General features: G+C 44.1%; 1 protein-coding gene across 1 annotated transcript; it reads left to right on the top strand.

Moving 5' to 3' along the window:
• Nucleotides 1-10074: 10074 nt before the first annotated feature.
• Nucleotides 10075-15249, top strand: LOC133903472 (probable serine protease EDA2). The gene is made up of 14 exons (XM_062344866.1): nt 10075-10365; nt 10921-11046; nt 11215-11370; nt 11454-11636; nt 11725-11841; nt 12329-12382; nt 12464-12535; nt 12723-12828; nt 12955-13051; nt 13320-13414; nt 14082-14156; nt 14313-14396; nt 14566-14664; nt 14851-15249. Exons 1-14 carry the CDS (start codon nt 10162-10164, stop codon nt 14901-14903), a joined length of 1521 nt encoding a protein of 506 aa, XP_062200850.1. The 5' UTR covers nt 10075-10161; the 3' UTR covers nt 14904-15249.
• Nucleotides 15250-17132: the final 1883 nt, after the last annotated feature.

The raw sequence follows: 17132 nt of genomic DNA, 5'->3' as shown, positions 1-17132 counted from the left end.
AATTTTAATATGTGAAAATTTCCCTTCGTTATCATATGGTATAGCGACCGCGCGCCGCAGCGAGACGACGCTCGCTCTATGCTCGAGGTGCCTGCTGCTTGATCCAATCCTCCCTTCCGAGAGGAAGGAAAGCTCCAAGGCTTTCAACGACATGGTCCCTATTCATTATTCACTAGCAGCTACGACGTAGACTAACAAGAAAATGCGAGTATCAGCAACACGGTCGGTGTCAGCAAATTAAAAACCGCGCAATGCGTGCATACAAACAACAATAACCACCTCAATCAGGTCAAAGTCAGGCACTCCAACCTGACCAGCCGACGCAGGGTGCAGTGCAGCCACTGTCCTCATAGAGCCAGTTTGTGTGGTTATGCGGTTGCAGACTTAACAGTAGTAACCAAGAAGAATTCAGCCCTCTTCGGTTCGAAAAAACAGAGAAGAATTCAGCCCTCGGTACCGTCGAGACGGCAGGAAATCGTGAGGCACGCTACAATTGCATGACTTTGGGGATGGTCCTGCTGGTTAATCTTAGCCACGAGACAAATCAACATTTTCTTGAAGCAGTCGTGGCCGTAAAACTACTATCTCTTGTGAAGTAATTTGCAATCCAAAGTTCTCATCTAATTTCCTAAACACACAAAAAGAAAACTCCTATGTTCAAACATGTACATACAGACGTTGCAACTACGAGATTCAGAAGTAGTTTGGAACGCGTTAAATTTCACAGGAACTTCGAAGGAATCAGCTCTATTCTCGCAGGAATCGGAAAAGGCCCCACATTCCAAAACGAGACCTCATTGGGTAGCTTCATAAACATCCAAAATGAGTGCACACAATGGTTTTATGGTGTGGTGCAGTGCTCCTTCGTAGGTTACCTTGTTTAGTCATAATCTAGCGTCAGAAAGGTATCTTCCAATGAGCAAGTTAATGCTGCTTCGTCTAACGAGAACCATAGATGTCTACGCATGTGACTGCCTAACCGGCCTGAGCGTTTATTCTACTCAGTTGTTGAGCTGAGCACACGGCCGAGTGGTCGATTTGAAATTAGCAGCCATTCTGGTTAGACAACACATCACATCTTCGGTTAGTGTCCTTTCGTTATTGATTTACTAGCGAGCTCCTCGTAGTTTCCATTCTTCAAAAGTTGGTAATAATCTCTTGTACCACCATGACATGATCGCCGCACTAATGGACTTGACTTGGTTTGTGTAATGCTCACGATGCCATGCATAATCATGTGAAAACATCATGCTCAATGTGCTAATAGCATTTCTTTCTGGTACGTGAGGCTAGCATATTTTTTATAGATTCCGGGAAAACAGTTTCAGCCTCTGCAGCAAGGCTAACATCTTCTCCAATTAGGGGTGCAAGTGATACCCAATTGGTAGTCTGTATCATCACTTAATTCATTTTTTAATTTAATTAGGTAGAAGTAAATATTTAGTTACTTTTCTTTAGTTATGAGTCAATTCAATGACAAAAAGCATAAAACTTGCATTCATATCTCTGATCAGATCAGCATCATTGTAAAGAACCTCTTGTTCGACACTCAACAACATGGAAGTATATGTAGCAGATCGAAACCCTTCGGGGACCAACCGCAGATCGAAACCCCTCGGGGACCAACCCCAGTCCCCAGAGTTTCAGCCACATGAACACCGGAAGATCCATTCAGCAACGGCGCTGCTCCTTTTAAGCTAAGCAACAAGCTCACCTCACAAACCGAGGAATCTCGACCGCTCTTGTCTCCATCTCCCCGGTACTTAGCAGCGAGTGATGCAGTGGTAAGCATGCACCATGCACCACGGCCTATGCTGCTGCACAGATGGTAGTGTCACACAGTCCACACGGCCGGGCGGTCCCTGCTCCAGTGCTCTCCCTACCTGCTCTTGTTTTCTTTTGATGCGCCGCTGCGAAAGAAGGGGCCGGGGCAGGGAGGGAAGGGGACAGGGGCCTCCTGGGAATAGGCAGGCAGGCAGGCAGGCAGGCAGGCAGGCGCGCGGTGGCCGGTAGCACCGCGTCTCAGCGCCTGCGCACGCAGCAGGAGAGGCAGGAGGCGACGGTTCCGCGTCGGGGTGGGCCGGGGGGAGGAGCAACACCTCGAAGCGTCCCGCTCTCGTGAATAAGCCAAGCTTGCCAATCTGTGCAGTGTAATACTCCTGACCAGCTAGTCGGGCGGCGCCGTCCGGCCGGCCGTCTGCGCGCATGCTCGTCCGCTGTGGTCGTGCGGTACATTCCAAGCTGCGTTGCTGAAAGACGCAGGGTTTTGCTCGTATGGTTCAGGGCTCAGGTGCATCAGTGTGTGCGCGGAGTCGTGAGTTTTCATGTTTTGCATGCAGTCTGCGCGCGCAGTAGACTCGTCGACAGTCGCCAGATCGATGAGTGTGGCTTTTGTTTTTGCCATGCGCTGTAAACCGGTTCAGAGTTTCTGGCACGCATGGCAGCCTGAAAAGGACCCATCGGCAAATGCTTTTTAGATGCAGTAGAGAACAAAGTTACACAGATGGTCAAGAACCCTGCTGCTATGACAAAACTGTAGAGATCCCATGTACTATGCTACTACTGCATCGGTGACACTACTAGCCTTCTAATGGGTTGGGTTGATGTAGGTTTTTTTTTTTGGTTGCGTTGACGGTTTGGATGGTGAGAGCGGGCTTGTTTTGCTATTGGGTTGGGTTGGGTTGGGTATACCGAGTAAGTGGGTTGAGTGGGATTAGAATGGGTTATATGTTTGCGGGTTCGAATGGGTTCAACCCATGAGGTCCTATTTGAGTCGTTGTTCATTCTCTCCATTACTCGTTCCCTACTAACACAAAGCGAAGATATTGACGGCGGCAAAACGGCGTTGCGAGGGCTAAGGGAAACGGCCAAGTCTGCTCTGCAACCTCCGATGGCAAACACGAGTCGCGGGTCTCCTCCAGCTCCCTCCTCCATCCTCGGGCTCTCTATTGCCGCAGGCTCCCTCCTCCCGTCCTCTGGCTATCTGCAGGTGACAGCGGCTCCCTCCTCTCGTCCTCCAGCTATCAGCAGGCAGTGACAGAGGCTTCCTCTTGTCCTCTGCGAAATCTCTATCATGAGCCCCGCTCCTCCCTGAACCTCGTGGTAAGTTTTTCCTTTTCTGATGAACCGAGTTCTTGACTTGCTTGCCATGGATCTAGATCCAAAGCTTGTATGCATCCTCAATTAGTGCATGCCTTGATTTGTCTGATCATATCCCTCTTTATTAAAAGATGAAATCTTCACTACTTACGCTTCACTGACAAAGCAGCTCTGATATGAAATAGCTCTGGGCGGATAGCCATGTGTTCTTGCTATCGTTGTATGCATCATTGAACATCATATCACCTTTTGTGAAGACCTTTTCTGTTTAGTTGTTAGCTTGAAACTTCGATTGGGTCCTGGTGCCATGGTCCTGACTCCTAATATTCACTAGCATTGTTATTTATCTAGGAATCTCACCTTTATGTCCTTGTTTAGGAGCTGCTATCCAGCACTTTTTTGTTCAGTGTAGAATCAGATTCAATTACTTTTTTTCTGTTCGTTGATTATTGTGTTCTTGCATAAAAATATTTTCTCCTACCTATAATCATTTATCTACGTTCTGTCCCATAATAAATTTATTCATTTACTTCATCACTATTTATGTTACTGTAGAGTACTGCCACGCATGCACTATATATAAGGTAACTAATTTATCAAAGCTCATCTTGTTGCCCCTAATTTCTTTTCTTCTGAACAGACAAATGTCAGCTTCAAATGTTCTTTCCCTACTTGTGGGCTTTTCCAGACAATGCTCGGTAAATGGCATGTTTCACGACTAAACTTTGGTAGATCAGTTGTACTATATTTTGTTCATCTAGGTATCTAGGTTCAGTTGTACTCCATGGAGAGTCCGTTCGAAGTGCATATTGAGTGTTGTTTTTTTTTCGTCTGTTCGAAGTGCATGCTGAGTGTTGTTTTTTTTCATTTTAGCATCGTTGAAGATCATATTGGGACACTTCAATCATTTTTTGTCAGATTTTTCTTCGAGGCACTTTAAGAAATAGAGGCCTTGTAATAAATATTAGGTTCTATTTTTAAGCACTTGCCAATCTCTGCACATTCAAACAGAGAGATAGACAATCACTTGACTTCACGTTGTTCTTAGCCTCTTAGTATGATGCACAATCTAGTCCAGTGATAGAAAAGTCAAATACTGCCCATACAGGACGTACGGTTGCACTGAGATGGCTTAAGCATAACGGCGAAATGACTCGATCCTTAAGCGGTCAGGACAAACATCTTCTAGCAATGAATACAACAAAGGTAACTCAAGCCCCTAAGAGCATTCTCGTCCAGAGTACTACTCTACCTGCCTCTGCTAAAATAGTTTTCACCTATTTTTACACATCCCACATGACATCAAGGATCTCACCACCATCACGAAATTCACAACCATAAATGATTCATGGTATATGAGTTAACATTGATAACGATCAATGTCTCTAAAGAGACGTATTTTGAAAGTGACGTCTCCAGGGAGACGTATTCAATCCTACGTATGCTAGATATCAAGGCATCATCCGACATTAATATAGATAACAACAAGTAAATCCTAAGGTGATATATATTCTCGACGATAACATTTAAGGCATAGCAATTGTGTGATAAGATTAACTACTATAAGCAGTTGTAAGTATAATGCATAGTACATGTGATAGTAAGTTCAATTTTTTAGTTGATCATGTAGATTATTTGAAAGTATAGGTTCAATATGATCAAGGAGATATGGCTTGACTTCTCTGACGTTCTCCTCTAAGCCCTAGTCGTAATCAGGATCTTTCTCGCTCCTAATGCTTCTTGCGCAGTACTCATAAAACTCTGTTGGTTCTATGAATGTGGCTACTATCAATAATGAACTATACTACAAAAGAATCAAATAACACCAAATAGAAATCCAATGAGCTCTAATGGATATCACACTATGATAGATAGGTATATCTCGAATTTAGATGAATTTCGGCGATCAAAGCTAGAACGGAGAAGTTATGACTTTCAAAATATTTAATCCAAAATTAAATAGGGAAAATATGAAATTTCACTATTTATAGGCAGGACCCACTAAACATTAACCTAGGGCCCACTGAACAGTAACCCGATGGGACCCATTGCGTAGTGCCGGATTTAGGTCGAAATGGGCTCGAATTGGGCTAGGCTTGGGCCTAGGCCGCACAGTGGTCGGGCCAACTGGTGTTGTGGGCTGTGGAGCTAGGTTGGCCCACTTGGGCATGCCCCTCTGGTGGCTGGGCTGGCCTAGCAGGTCGGTTGCTACCGGGTCGAGCCACGACCTGCTTTGGCCGACCGCGCTAGCAGGCCAGGGTGGCCTCACGCGCGCGACCGCGATGGGCGAGCGGAGTGGGGAAGGGGGGAAACAGTGGTGAGCAATCGCGGCGGAGCCGCGTCGGTGAGCTCGCCGTAATCACATTCCCGTCGGAGTTCCACAACCAGATGCTAACGCTAGTCACCTACGTGCGACCGGGAACTCGACTAGGGGTTCGCTAACGGCAAGCCGTGACTGGAGCAACTCCAGACGGTGGCTGAAGAAGGCGAAGGCGGCAAAGAAAACTTGGGCAACACCTTCACTATTCTATGCACGATCTACCTGCAAGGAAAAGGATCCTAGAGCTCCTGGGCTACATGGCACGATGGCCGGACCACACCCAGATAGCATACGCACGCAGGCGGCGACCATGGAACGGTGGTGGAGGGAAAAAACGTTGTTGTACGTGGCCGCGCGAAGAGAGAGCACTAGGACGGCGACATGCTAGATAGGAGGTTGCACGAGGGGACGGGGATGCTCATCGAGCTCTAAAACAATGAGAAGTTGGACGGCGACTGGTGATGCGATGGAGCAGTGGCGGCGGAGCGGCTCGGCTTCCAGCACGGGCGTACTCCTGTCGGGCTTCTAGGCGATGGAGGGTGGCACAGGGTCGGTGGTGATCTCCTGGTGCTCCTCGGTAGCTCGCGGGAAGGAATGGCGGCTCGGCGGTGATGTGGTGGAGTCTAGGTGGGGAAACAGTGAAATGGAGGTAGGGCTGCTCTATTTATAGAGGGGGAGGGATGAGCAAAGAGGCGATGCGACTTGTTGTGCTGTCCACGGTGAACTGAACTACAGTAGTGATCTTTTTCACGGCATGGTGGCTCTGTGTCGACCACGCGCGTGCGCGGCGGTGGAAGTCGCACGACCTCATGTGCTCGGGTGGCGTGCTGTGAGGACAGAGAGAGGGGAGAGAGAGCACGCATTCAATGCGAGGAGGCGGGCGATATTTTCCAGGGGGATGATGGCTGTCACGGTGGCAGACAGCGCGATGGCAGTGCGCTGGAGGAGGGAGATGGCTCTGGCGGGCGAGCGGGCGAGCGGGCGGATGGGCGACGCATGGATGGCGACGCGCATGTGGGCGCGCGCATCGGCTGGGCTGCGCAACGCGGTTGCTGGGCCGAGCGCAGGGAGAGAGTGCGGGGAGAGAACAATGAAGGGAAGCCGGACCGGTGGGCTAGTTTGCCGGGCCGCGCAAGGAGAGAGGGAGGGAAAATTAGGTCCAAGGAGAAAAAGGGAAAAAAGAAAAGGATTTTGAGATAAATTCAAAAGAGAGATTTGAATTTGGATTTGAGTTAGGTCTTGGTATAAATTCAAATGAGGATATTTGAATTATGAGATGGGAGTAAAGCTCTAAGATTTGGAAGATGATTTGAATAAAAAAGATTTGAATTCAAATTGAATGGAATCTAAGAATAGATTTGAAATTGAGATACATTCAATTTCAAATCTTCACTTAAAGAACCATAAAAATAATAAACAAAATATACATGAATCAATTAATGCACGAGGAAGTTTAAAAATTAAGTAGTGCATTTTAGAATACTTAGCCAATTTAATATATATGAATATATACATAATAATGTATATATATATATTCATATACATATTTTCTTAATTTTATTTGGTTTAATTAATTATATATTTTTTTAATTTAAAGTAAAATTTACTATTAGTTAATATACTAAAACTCAGAATGTTATAACAGCCGACAACAAGCAGCAGTAGTACGTAGCATGGCAGCAGGCATGCTCACATTGCCCATGGGTTGAACCCATGGCAAACCTATAGGTTGAACCTATTGGTAGGTTAGTGTGGGTATAATTAAGCTGTTGGGTTGGATTGGGTGGGGTTTAGACATATTTTTTATGAGCTGGGTTGGGCTAGAAAAAGTAGTTGTTTTGTTATGGATTGAGTTGGATGTGGGTTGGGTTCTAACCATTAGCAGGTCTAGTGACAGAGCGAGCGTATTTTGTTGAGGGATCATGAGAGCACAGTCTTAAGTTCACCGTGTTAAGTAGTTTATCCTCACAAGTCACACTCTCATGTCTCTTAAGTACACGGTGCCCTCTTTGGATAATCAATATATTTCTTGTCAGGGATATGTTTCCTGGCGTCAATCCTTGATCTGTCAAATCAAAGATGAAGTTAGGCACGACTAGTATAGTGAATCACCTAGGCTCCCACCGGCGTACCATTTCTTGTTCGAAAATTGACCAATCGCACAGCAAAAAACAACAACAATCCGGTCAAATTACTAGATAAGCTCGTTGAACACACGACCCTCACCGCTCTCACTGCCACGCCCTGACTGTCCACCAAGCTACACCTACTACCACTGCCATGTCCAGACGCCTCCGACGCAGGGATTCGTTTGTCACCCTGCAGCAGAACAATGCCAGGACGCCGATGAGTTAGGCAAGGCAAGCGTACGTACGTACGTAGTAGATAGACAGAAACTGCCGCAACCATTTCTGTATCTGGAGCGACCAACCAGGCGACAAGGCGAGCGCGGCCGGGTCACCGGCTCCCTGGCCGTCTTCTCGTACGGCGCGCGCTTCCGAGATGCTGGCAGTGGCAGGCGAGCCGTAGGGTCGGGAAAGATGGGAATATCGCGGTATCACACGTCTGCCTGCCGGCCGGCCCCGGGACACAGGTCACCTACTACCGCTTCTCTCGTCTGCTGGCCGTTCTGGCCCCCTCGTTGGCGCGCGCCGTTGTCCGTTTCGCTGCTCGGGACTGCGCGCACGTACGCGCTTGGCAGCAGCACCGCCGCTGCAGTGGCGGTCTCTCGACGGCCTCGTCCTCGGCCCCGTGCCTTTTTATAAATTTGACCGCGAGTGTTTAGCACCGTGTGGATGCGTCTTGCCATGTCGTGGCGTCTTGGAAGTGTTGGTTCAGTTTTCTAAGGGCGTGCTAGCACTTCTTGTTCTTCTCTTTCTCAATCTCACGTGTATGCGCCGGGATGGAAGGAAGTAGACTGGGGTCAGTGGGGTGGGAGTAGGGCGAGGCGGGTAGGGTCAATGTGGGTTTTACACCTCGCAGATGTGGGGGGGGGGGGGGGGGGAGCAGAGCTGATTTTCGCCTATGACTCTCGACGGGTGTTCGACAGTCTGACTCTTAGCTGTCGCCGTCCTCGTCTGCTTTCCTCCCGCTCACCCTGCATTTGCCATCGTCCGTCTCGAGCTCCCAGTCACCGCCGCACCCTCAGGTCATCATGTGGGTTTTGGATTTCCGCTGGGTTCAAGATTGGGGGCATATTTCCATCCGTTAGGTGAATCGGATCCGGATCAGATTAGGTATCTAGTTTTCGATTCGGGTTTCGAGTCAAATGCGTTCTTGCTGTATCGGTTTTGACCTGACCTATTTTTTTTTTTTTTTTGAGGATCAAGAGCACTTCTCTTCATTAAACATAGGAACTACAATCAAACTGCAAACACTGCAGCAAGAAAGAAGGGGGCTGGGAGGCCCACGATGAAGCTGTCCTATGCTGCGCTGCATGCTGAGCACAAAGATGAGCAGCCCAGTTAGCAGAACGCTTTACAAACATTAACGAAAATGAGGAGAAGATCAAGCTAAGCTCTTGGATATCTGCAAGGATCGGCGCGATCTCAGAACGGTGATAAAGGCAGGCCTAGCTGGGAGAAGGTGCTCTGGTCACTGGGTTGATGGCAGTTTCTGCGTACCTGAAATGCCTGGATTTGTATGGGTTGAACTTTGAAGGCAATTCAAACCATCATGCATGCCAGATATGCAACTGCGATGCTTTAGAGCTTGTTTGGGACGCATGAACTTTACAAGTATGTCACGTGTAATAGTTCGATTCCCACATAAATCGGATGTTCCAAACGGGGCCGCAGGTACTGTAAACAAGTTTTCATGGAAAAATACATGGAATGCATGCATGTAACCACCTGTTAATATATATCAGTAATTAACTTCCGAACAAGATACATAAGTAAAGTTACAATTTGTTTTGACAGAGTTCAAAGTTCACTTACAGATTTTTTTTTGAAATAAAAGTTCGCTTACAGATGACGCTCAAATTCAGAAACCACCACAAAAAAAAGGAGAAAAAGACGACGGAACAGACCGACAAACTTCTCCAGCCCAGCAAGGCAGCAAGGAACGGCCCCATGCCGACCGATGCGAACCATCCATCTGTCAAAGCCGCAGGCCGCAGGCCGCAGCCCACACGGATCTCCCCGCACGACTGCACGAACAGCTCGGCCCAGGTGGACGGCGGCTAAAACGCGCGACCCAGTAGATCCGCACCTGCGTTACGAACGACGCGGTTACAAAATCTCGCACACAGATATGTGTAGTCGTTTCCCTAATTTTTTTTAGATATACATCATTATAAATATCACGATTTTTAAATATACTATTATAAATCTAATATTTGAAAACATGTCATTTCATATACGACTAGAGATTTGTAATAGTATAAATCTAATTTCAAAAGATTTGTAATAGTATGTATCCAATTTCAGGGATTTGTAACAGTATGTATCTAATTTCAGGAGATTTGTAATAGTATCATCTAATTTTAGTATATTTATAATAGTATGTCTAATTTCAGGATATTTATAATGTTATGTTTTTAAATACTGAATTTGCAATAATATATTTTAAAACCGTGATATTTATAATAGCATATATCTAATTTTTAAAAAAAAAGAAAAGAAAAGATACGTGTAGTCGTGTACGCTTCGCTCTCTTGCTCGCAGCCTCGCCGCATTTGCTCTTCTCCAAAAGTCCAAACGCACTCCGCTACCAACCGCAGCAGCGAAACGGAAGCGGCGATGGAGTTCGGCTCCGCCCGCGCCACCGCCACCGCGCACCTCGTCTCCGTCGCCGCCCTCCTCCTCCTGCTCGCGCACGGCGGCGAGCCCGTGGGGCTCTGGCGGCCGCCGCCTGGCGGGGGGCTCCTCGTCGGCGGCGCCGACAGGTACCTGACGCGGGACGAGCGCTGGATGAGCCAAACCCTCGACCACTTCAACCCCACGGTGAAGTCTCCCGCCATCCCACCCATCTCTCTGTGTCTCCTTCGGATTGATATTGTTCTCTTCGAATTTCTAGTGAGTCGTTGGGACTGGGTACCCTGTGTGGGGGGCTGTAGGTGACGTCTCGAAATGCATCCTTTAAACAGTAGGTGAGCGTTGAGGCCAGATACCTAATAGTAGTACCTGTTTCACTCTTTCTGCTGTAGTTTTAAGCATGATGTGGTTTTCTCCGGTCTGTCAACAATTTTTAGCCGAGACAGACTTGCTACACGCAATAAATCTGACTATCTGATCCTCTCTTTCACACCTTCATTGCATTTCCATACGATGGGAACTTCAATTACAGGGAGATTCTAATGTACTGCAACGCATGGGGTTGTTTTGTAATTCCCTGTTTTTCAGCTTACTCAATTTTCATTCAAAGTGTTGCATTGTGTGAAATGTTGATTATAACCTGCTATTGTTATTTCGGTGGTATTTTACCCAAAAGAAAACTCAGAAGTAGTTTGTTTCATGCATGGCCTGGACCTGAAATTTATATGCTATTTCACTGTGCAGGATCATCGGCAATTCAAGCAGCGTTATTACGAGTTTCTTGACTACTACCGTGCTCCAAATGGGCCGATCTTCCTAAAAATCTGCGGAGAAGCTTCGTGCAATGGGATTACAAATGATTACTTAGCTGTGAGTTTGATGTGTACACAATCACATTTTGAGTTTAATAATTGGACATTCTTTATTGCATACTCTATTCATGATTTGTGGTTTACACATTGGTTTGTATAATTCTATTTTGTATGCAACAACTCCAGCTGTTAGATAACATGCATGTGGGATGGATTATGTAATTAGGTGATAGCGAAGAAGTTTGGTGCTGCATTGGTTTCTCCAGAGCATCGATACTATGGAAAGAGTTCTCCTTTTGAGAGTTTGACGACAGAAAATCTAAGGTTCTTGTCCTCAAAGCAGGCTTTAGTTGATCTTGCTGTTTTCCGCCAATATTATCAGGTGTGCATATGTGGTCATTTTTTCCTGTCAGTGTCCAAATGAGTGCACCCTCTTATCTGAGTTTGCCATTCTGTCATTGGAAGGAAACCTTAAATGCCAAGTATAACGGCTCAGGAGCAGACAGTTCTTGGTTTGTTTTTGGAGGGTCATATGCTGGAGCACTCAGTGCTTGGTTCAGATTGAAGTTTCCTCACTTGACATGTGGAAGTCTTGCAAGCTCAGGAGTTGTTCTTGCAGTTTACAACTTTACAGACTTCGACAAACAGGTTAGCGCAGGTGCATATTCTGATTCATGTGATATAAATTAGCCTGCATCTAAAATTCTACCTTTGTGTATGATTTACATCTCTGAAGATCGGGGAATCTGCTGGTCCTGAATGCAAAGAAGCACTTCAAGAAATAACGAGACTTGTTGATGGACAACTCCAGTCCGGCCGCAACTCAGTTAAACAGTTGTTTGGAGCAACAAAGGTAATCCATTATTTGACATTACGTGTGTTTCTTTTGCTTTGATAACTTTCTGATTCCATCTCATTCACGACTAATTCATACTTTTTATTTTGAGTTTTGTTACCATCTTACCGAGTTATCCTGCAAATTGTATTAATAGTTTTGGTATACAAAAAAACTGAAAGGAAAAAATTGCATGAGGAGGACAATGCTGATTTGAAGTGGCATAAACTGATGTTGCTAACAGCAATACACTTTCTTTTTAATATAGATAGTAATATCTCCCTGGCTTGCTACTTCTTTAGAGATCAGAACATATTGGAATCTGGGCATTTTTACACATTTGGTGTAGGTAGCCAGTAACATTTCGTCGGAGAATATTGCAGAACATGCAAGTCTATGACTGCACTTTTGTTTCTGATGTCTCCAACTTATCTATCATTATATCCTTGCAATGCTCTTCTTTCTTCTACTTTAATATGCATGAATTTCTTTTCGATACCTGCAGTTAGAGAATGATGGTGACTTCCTCTACTTACTGGCAGATGCTGCTGCTATTGCGGTATGCTCAGTGTACCTTTTTTTTTTTTTTACTTCATCTGCTGAAAACAATTTCTGTACTGAAAACCTACACCATTTGCAGTTCCAATATGGCAATCCTGATGTCCTGTGCTCGCCACTAGTTGAAGCAAAGAAGAACGGTACAGACTTGGTGGTAAGTAGTACCATCATTTGAAAGTACAATGTATGTTCCTGTTAAGAATTGAGGGAAACTACATACATGTTACTTTTCTTTTCAAGAATTAAAATATGGTGACCTAGCGGCCACAAGTTTCTATTTTTGTGTGTTTATGTTATTAGTTAGCACAGAAATCTGGCGTGTTCTAACTATTAGTGTGCAGGAAACATTTGCTCATTACATTAAAGATTATTACATTGGAAAATTTGGGGCATCAGTAGCATCATACGATCAACAGTATTTGAAGAACACAACTCCTGCTGAATCCTGTAAATGCCTAACCCTGATATTCTGTTTTAGCAAATATCATGCTTTGAGAGTTCCAAATGGAACACTATGCACGTTATCCAAACACTCTATAACTGACTATTCTTCAAACTGTTGATTTTATTTAGCATACAGACTCTGGTGGTACCAAGTTTGCAGCGAGGTCGCGTATTTCCAAGTGGCACCAAAAAATGACAGTGTCCGTTCTACAAAGATTGACATAAAGTTAGTTGATATGCTTTGCTCAAGTCACATTTTTCTGTCTCCTACCAAGTAGCCTTTTTTTATCCTTCTACTCCGTACTTGTTTTTACAACAAGTAGCACTTACCAGTTACCACACTAGGAAGATCATTACACAACTATAGTATGTTGAAAGTTGTCTAAGTTTATTGATGTTTGATGTTGACCCGCCATTTATGGTCTTCTCTTTCTTGTGTGATTATGTTTCTAGATTTCATATTCATTTTTGTGTCCTTGTGGTTTTCTTTCTAGGTACCATTTGGACTTGTGCCGAAATGTTTTCGGGGAAGGAGTTTATCCTGATGTCTTCATGACGAACCTATACTATGGAGGCACAAGAATTGCAGGTGTCCTTTTAGCTATCAGCTTCAGTCCTTTTACCCACTATGTTTCTTACTTTTTGTCCTTTTGCCTATCCAATTCATCTGATAAAGGCATGGCTCATGCCAAAAAGGAAAAAAAATTGAGTCAATCACTTGTTCTACAAAAAGGGAAAAAATAATTAGAGGATGGCTCCTTGGATGGTTCTGATCGGTAGTTTCGATACGAAAGAAGAATAAGAACTGCCATGGAATATGAAAATTTACCATAACTCCTTTTTGTGAGGTTTTCACTACCTTTTTCTTTTGTTACAATATTTTACTACCATTTTTTCATTAACACAACACTATTGTGAGGTCTGGGTGCTGGAGATGCACAAAGCAGGCAAGTATGTGTGGTCGGGATCAGTGAATGTTTTTTTGAAAGGAAAGGATCAGTGAATGTTGGTAAATGAAAGACCAAAGAGTGAAGTGGGCTCATATCTGCCATGCTTATAGCCCCTATTTTACCACTAGGAAGCTTTCTGATAGTGTGGCCTTTGAATTGATAGTGTAGTCTTGTGGATATCAAATTATGTGCAGTGGCCTGGGCATAATTCTTCAGATTTACAGTATGACTTCCATAGTAGTGTGTTTTCGCTAGTCAGAGATTCCTTCATTTTTTTTTTGAAGTTAATATATCACACGCTTGCAGGTTCTAAAATCGTTTTTGCAAATGGCTCTCAAGACCCATGGCGCCATGCTTCTAAGCAGAAATCATCAGAAGAATGTGAGCCTTTTTTTGTCGTCCTTATCATTTTGTACGCATTTGCTTGTTTCATTGAGCACTATCTTTGTTTCAACTACGAGCAACAGTTATGAGTTTGTATGTCCATTTATTTCCAATGCCATTAGTATACTTTTGAAAGTTTTGCAATGCCTGCAGTGCCATCATACTTAATTGAATGCAAGAACTGCGGACATTGCAGTGATCTCTCTGGATGCCCTCAAGCTCCTTCAAATATTGAAGGTAGATCCACCATTCCAATGTTTGCTGAAGCTACTCTTAAGCATAGGGGAAGCTTGAATTTGTATGCTATAACTTCTGATTTCTTTGTGTCATCTAGGATTGGATGACTTTAGCTTTCTAATTTGTAAACGAACCCACATATGAGTTGTTTTTATTCTATATCCATCAGGTGATTCATCCAAGTGCTCATCTCCAGAAGCTTTGAACAAAGTAAGAAAGCAGATTGTTGATCACATTGACCTGTGGCTATCAGAATGTCAAGACCAAGGTCAGTTTGAGCTCTCTAGCTGTTCCACCATTGAACATTTGTGATCGTGAACTATCATTAACATTAATGAAGGCCTCTATAATATTTACTTTTGAGCTTCAAATATTGTCGATTGCTACGCCTACCTGCAATTCACTTCCCATTCATTTTTGGCCTATGACATCGTCTGCGTTTTCTGCATTTCAGGACATGATAAGGAGACATCGCCAGGAAACAGATGGAGCATAGCTACTATTTAATTTACCTGTGCAATCTACCGAGCATATGAGACAAATATGGCTGCTATTTACAGTACTGCAGTGTATCAACTCACACAAATAATACGGGCATGAGTATTCCACTCGGTCTCGGGCGATTGCATGTCAAGCAGTCGAATAACACTACAGGTTCTCCTAAAAGAAAAACCATGCAGGTAGATCTCAGCATAGATTTTGGAATACTTGCAGAGTGAGCCCATGCACACCTTATGGTCTCGGACTTTAATCAGTAGACAATATCATGGTATGTAAATGCAATCATATCGTGTGCTAAACAAGCTGGTTAGTACAAGAGCACATGCTGCATCTCGCGCATGCTCTTTTAACATGAGCATGTGTCATGTGTGTATTGTTTTTTGTTCCAGGAGATTAATGGACTGATTGGCATCCCTTATCCACCAGACTCACGATTATTTTGTTAATGGATAATTGCTTATTAAGTCATTCTTGACGCTCTAGCTCAAAGACAAGCTAACCAGAGTATTATTGTTGCATGAGACTTCACATTTTTGCCTCCTCTCCAGCCTGGTGGCCATAAAATTTGAACCCATTTTGCTATGTATTTACACCTAACTAGGAGGGTTGTTCATAGTTGAAAAACTAAGTTAAAATATGCTTTATTTTATATGTGATGAGTGATTGACAATGTTATTATTTTGGTTTGTTAATTTATAGACTACACATGAGCATGTATATGTGTTGCAATTATAATCATAACTAATCAAAGTTGCAGAGAGAAATAGAGTTGATATGTTTGTTTTTTAGTCTAGAAAAATTATACTCGCCGGATGATCTGGCGCTTAGGATTTTGTGCACACTGGAAGGTTCGACGTTTAGGTGAGTTTCATGTCGGAGTATTTCAACTCAGAAGCAGAAGATGAAGTACACACCAGACGGTCCGGCGATAGGCAACAATATATATCGGAGTATTCTTGCAAAGAGGTTGCAAATCAGCTTTGGTGGATTTGTACTCGCCGGATGGTCTAGTGCTTAAAGGGATGAACGTCGGATGTTTCATCGGAGCAATTCTTGCAGAGAGATTGAAGATGGTTGGTCCGAAGAAGATTTATATGTCGGATGGTCTGACGATGAGATGATGGAGATGCTAGAGCTTTTCTTACAGAGAGGTTGCAAGTGATCGGTTTGATGGTTTGAACTCGTCGGATGGTCTGACGTCTAGGAGGTATACGCACGGGAACATCCGACGTTCACATTTTCTGTACGATGTCTTTTTCAAAAGAGATTTTGATTTCTGCTAACTGAGATGGAGTTAGGGATATGGGTTTGCTTATCTTGTGTTGTGTGGGTGATGGATGCGACTTGACGGTCAACGATGGGATGATCGGGGTCAAGCGGGATGCTTGATGCCGGACGATCAAGTAGGTCAGGCAGAGTAAAGGGTGATTCTAGCTATGCACATGGATGTCAAGCAAAGCATAAGAAGATGGATGAAAATAACATGTTGATAAAGTCAAACGAATGGGATGTCGGTGCAAGTGACAAGATGGCTTGAGGGATCGGGAGTGGGAGATACTTGCCATCGGTCAAGATCATAAGATGGAGTACATATGTTGAAATCGGAATGCTTGCTTGAGGTGAAAGCAAGTGGTAACGAGTCACACTTTGAGAAGCGTGCGAGACGGTTTCACGGTTTGGCCTCAAAACCTTGGAAGGATGGAGTGCACATAGCATCATTGTGAAATTTGCGTCGAGACAAAACTAAGTTGTGAAGACGTCATGGGCGTTCGATGAAAATAGAGCGAAAAATGGACCAAAATATTCCAGTGATATATAGGAGGCTATTGGAAGGGAGGAGTATTTTGAGAATAAGTAAATTTAAGAGCTAACTTATCTCTATTGGCCTATAAATAGGGGGTAGGCCTGTGTGGGGAGGTTGAGCTAACCATTTGAGTCTTGAGAGATAGGTTTTAGAGAAGAGAAGATGAGAGCTTAGTGTTTGTAATATGTGTTGAGCTTTTTGAGAGTAAATACACTTTGTAATCTGTCAAAATAGGGTATTCCTCTTTGAGTAATGAAACTTGTGATTTCACTCATACTTGTGCTAATATCATTTTAGTCTCTTTCTATTTGCTCCATTGCTTTGGTGGTAAGTTTTTTGGTTTTCGTTGTAATTTTTATTTTGGGGTTTGAGCTGATTTTTTTTCCACATTGTGAGATTGTTCTTCTTGTTGATAGAGACATAAATTCACA

Source organism: Phragmites australis, chromosome 21 (genome assembly GCF_958298935.1).
Source record: "Phragmites australis chromosome 21, lpPhrAust1.1, whole genome shotgun sequence".
NCBI classification, from domain to species: Eukaryota; Viridiplantae; Streptophyta; class Magnoliopsida; order Poales; family Poaceae; genus Phragmites; species Phragmites australis.
This window is presented reverse-complemented; position numbering and strand designations above follow the sequence as displayed.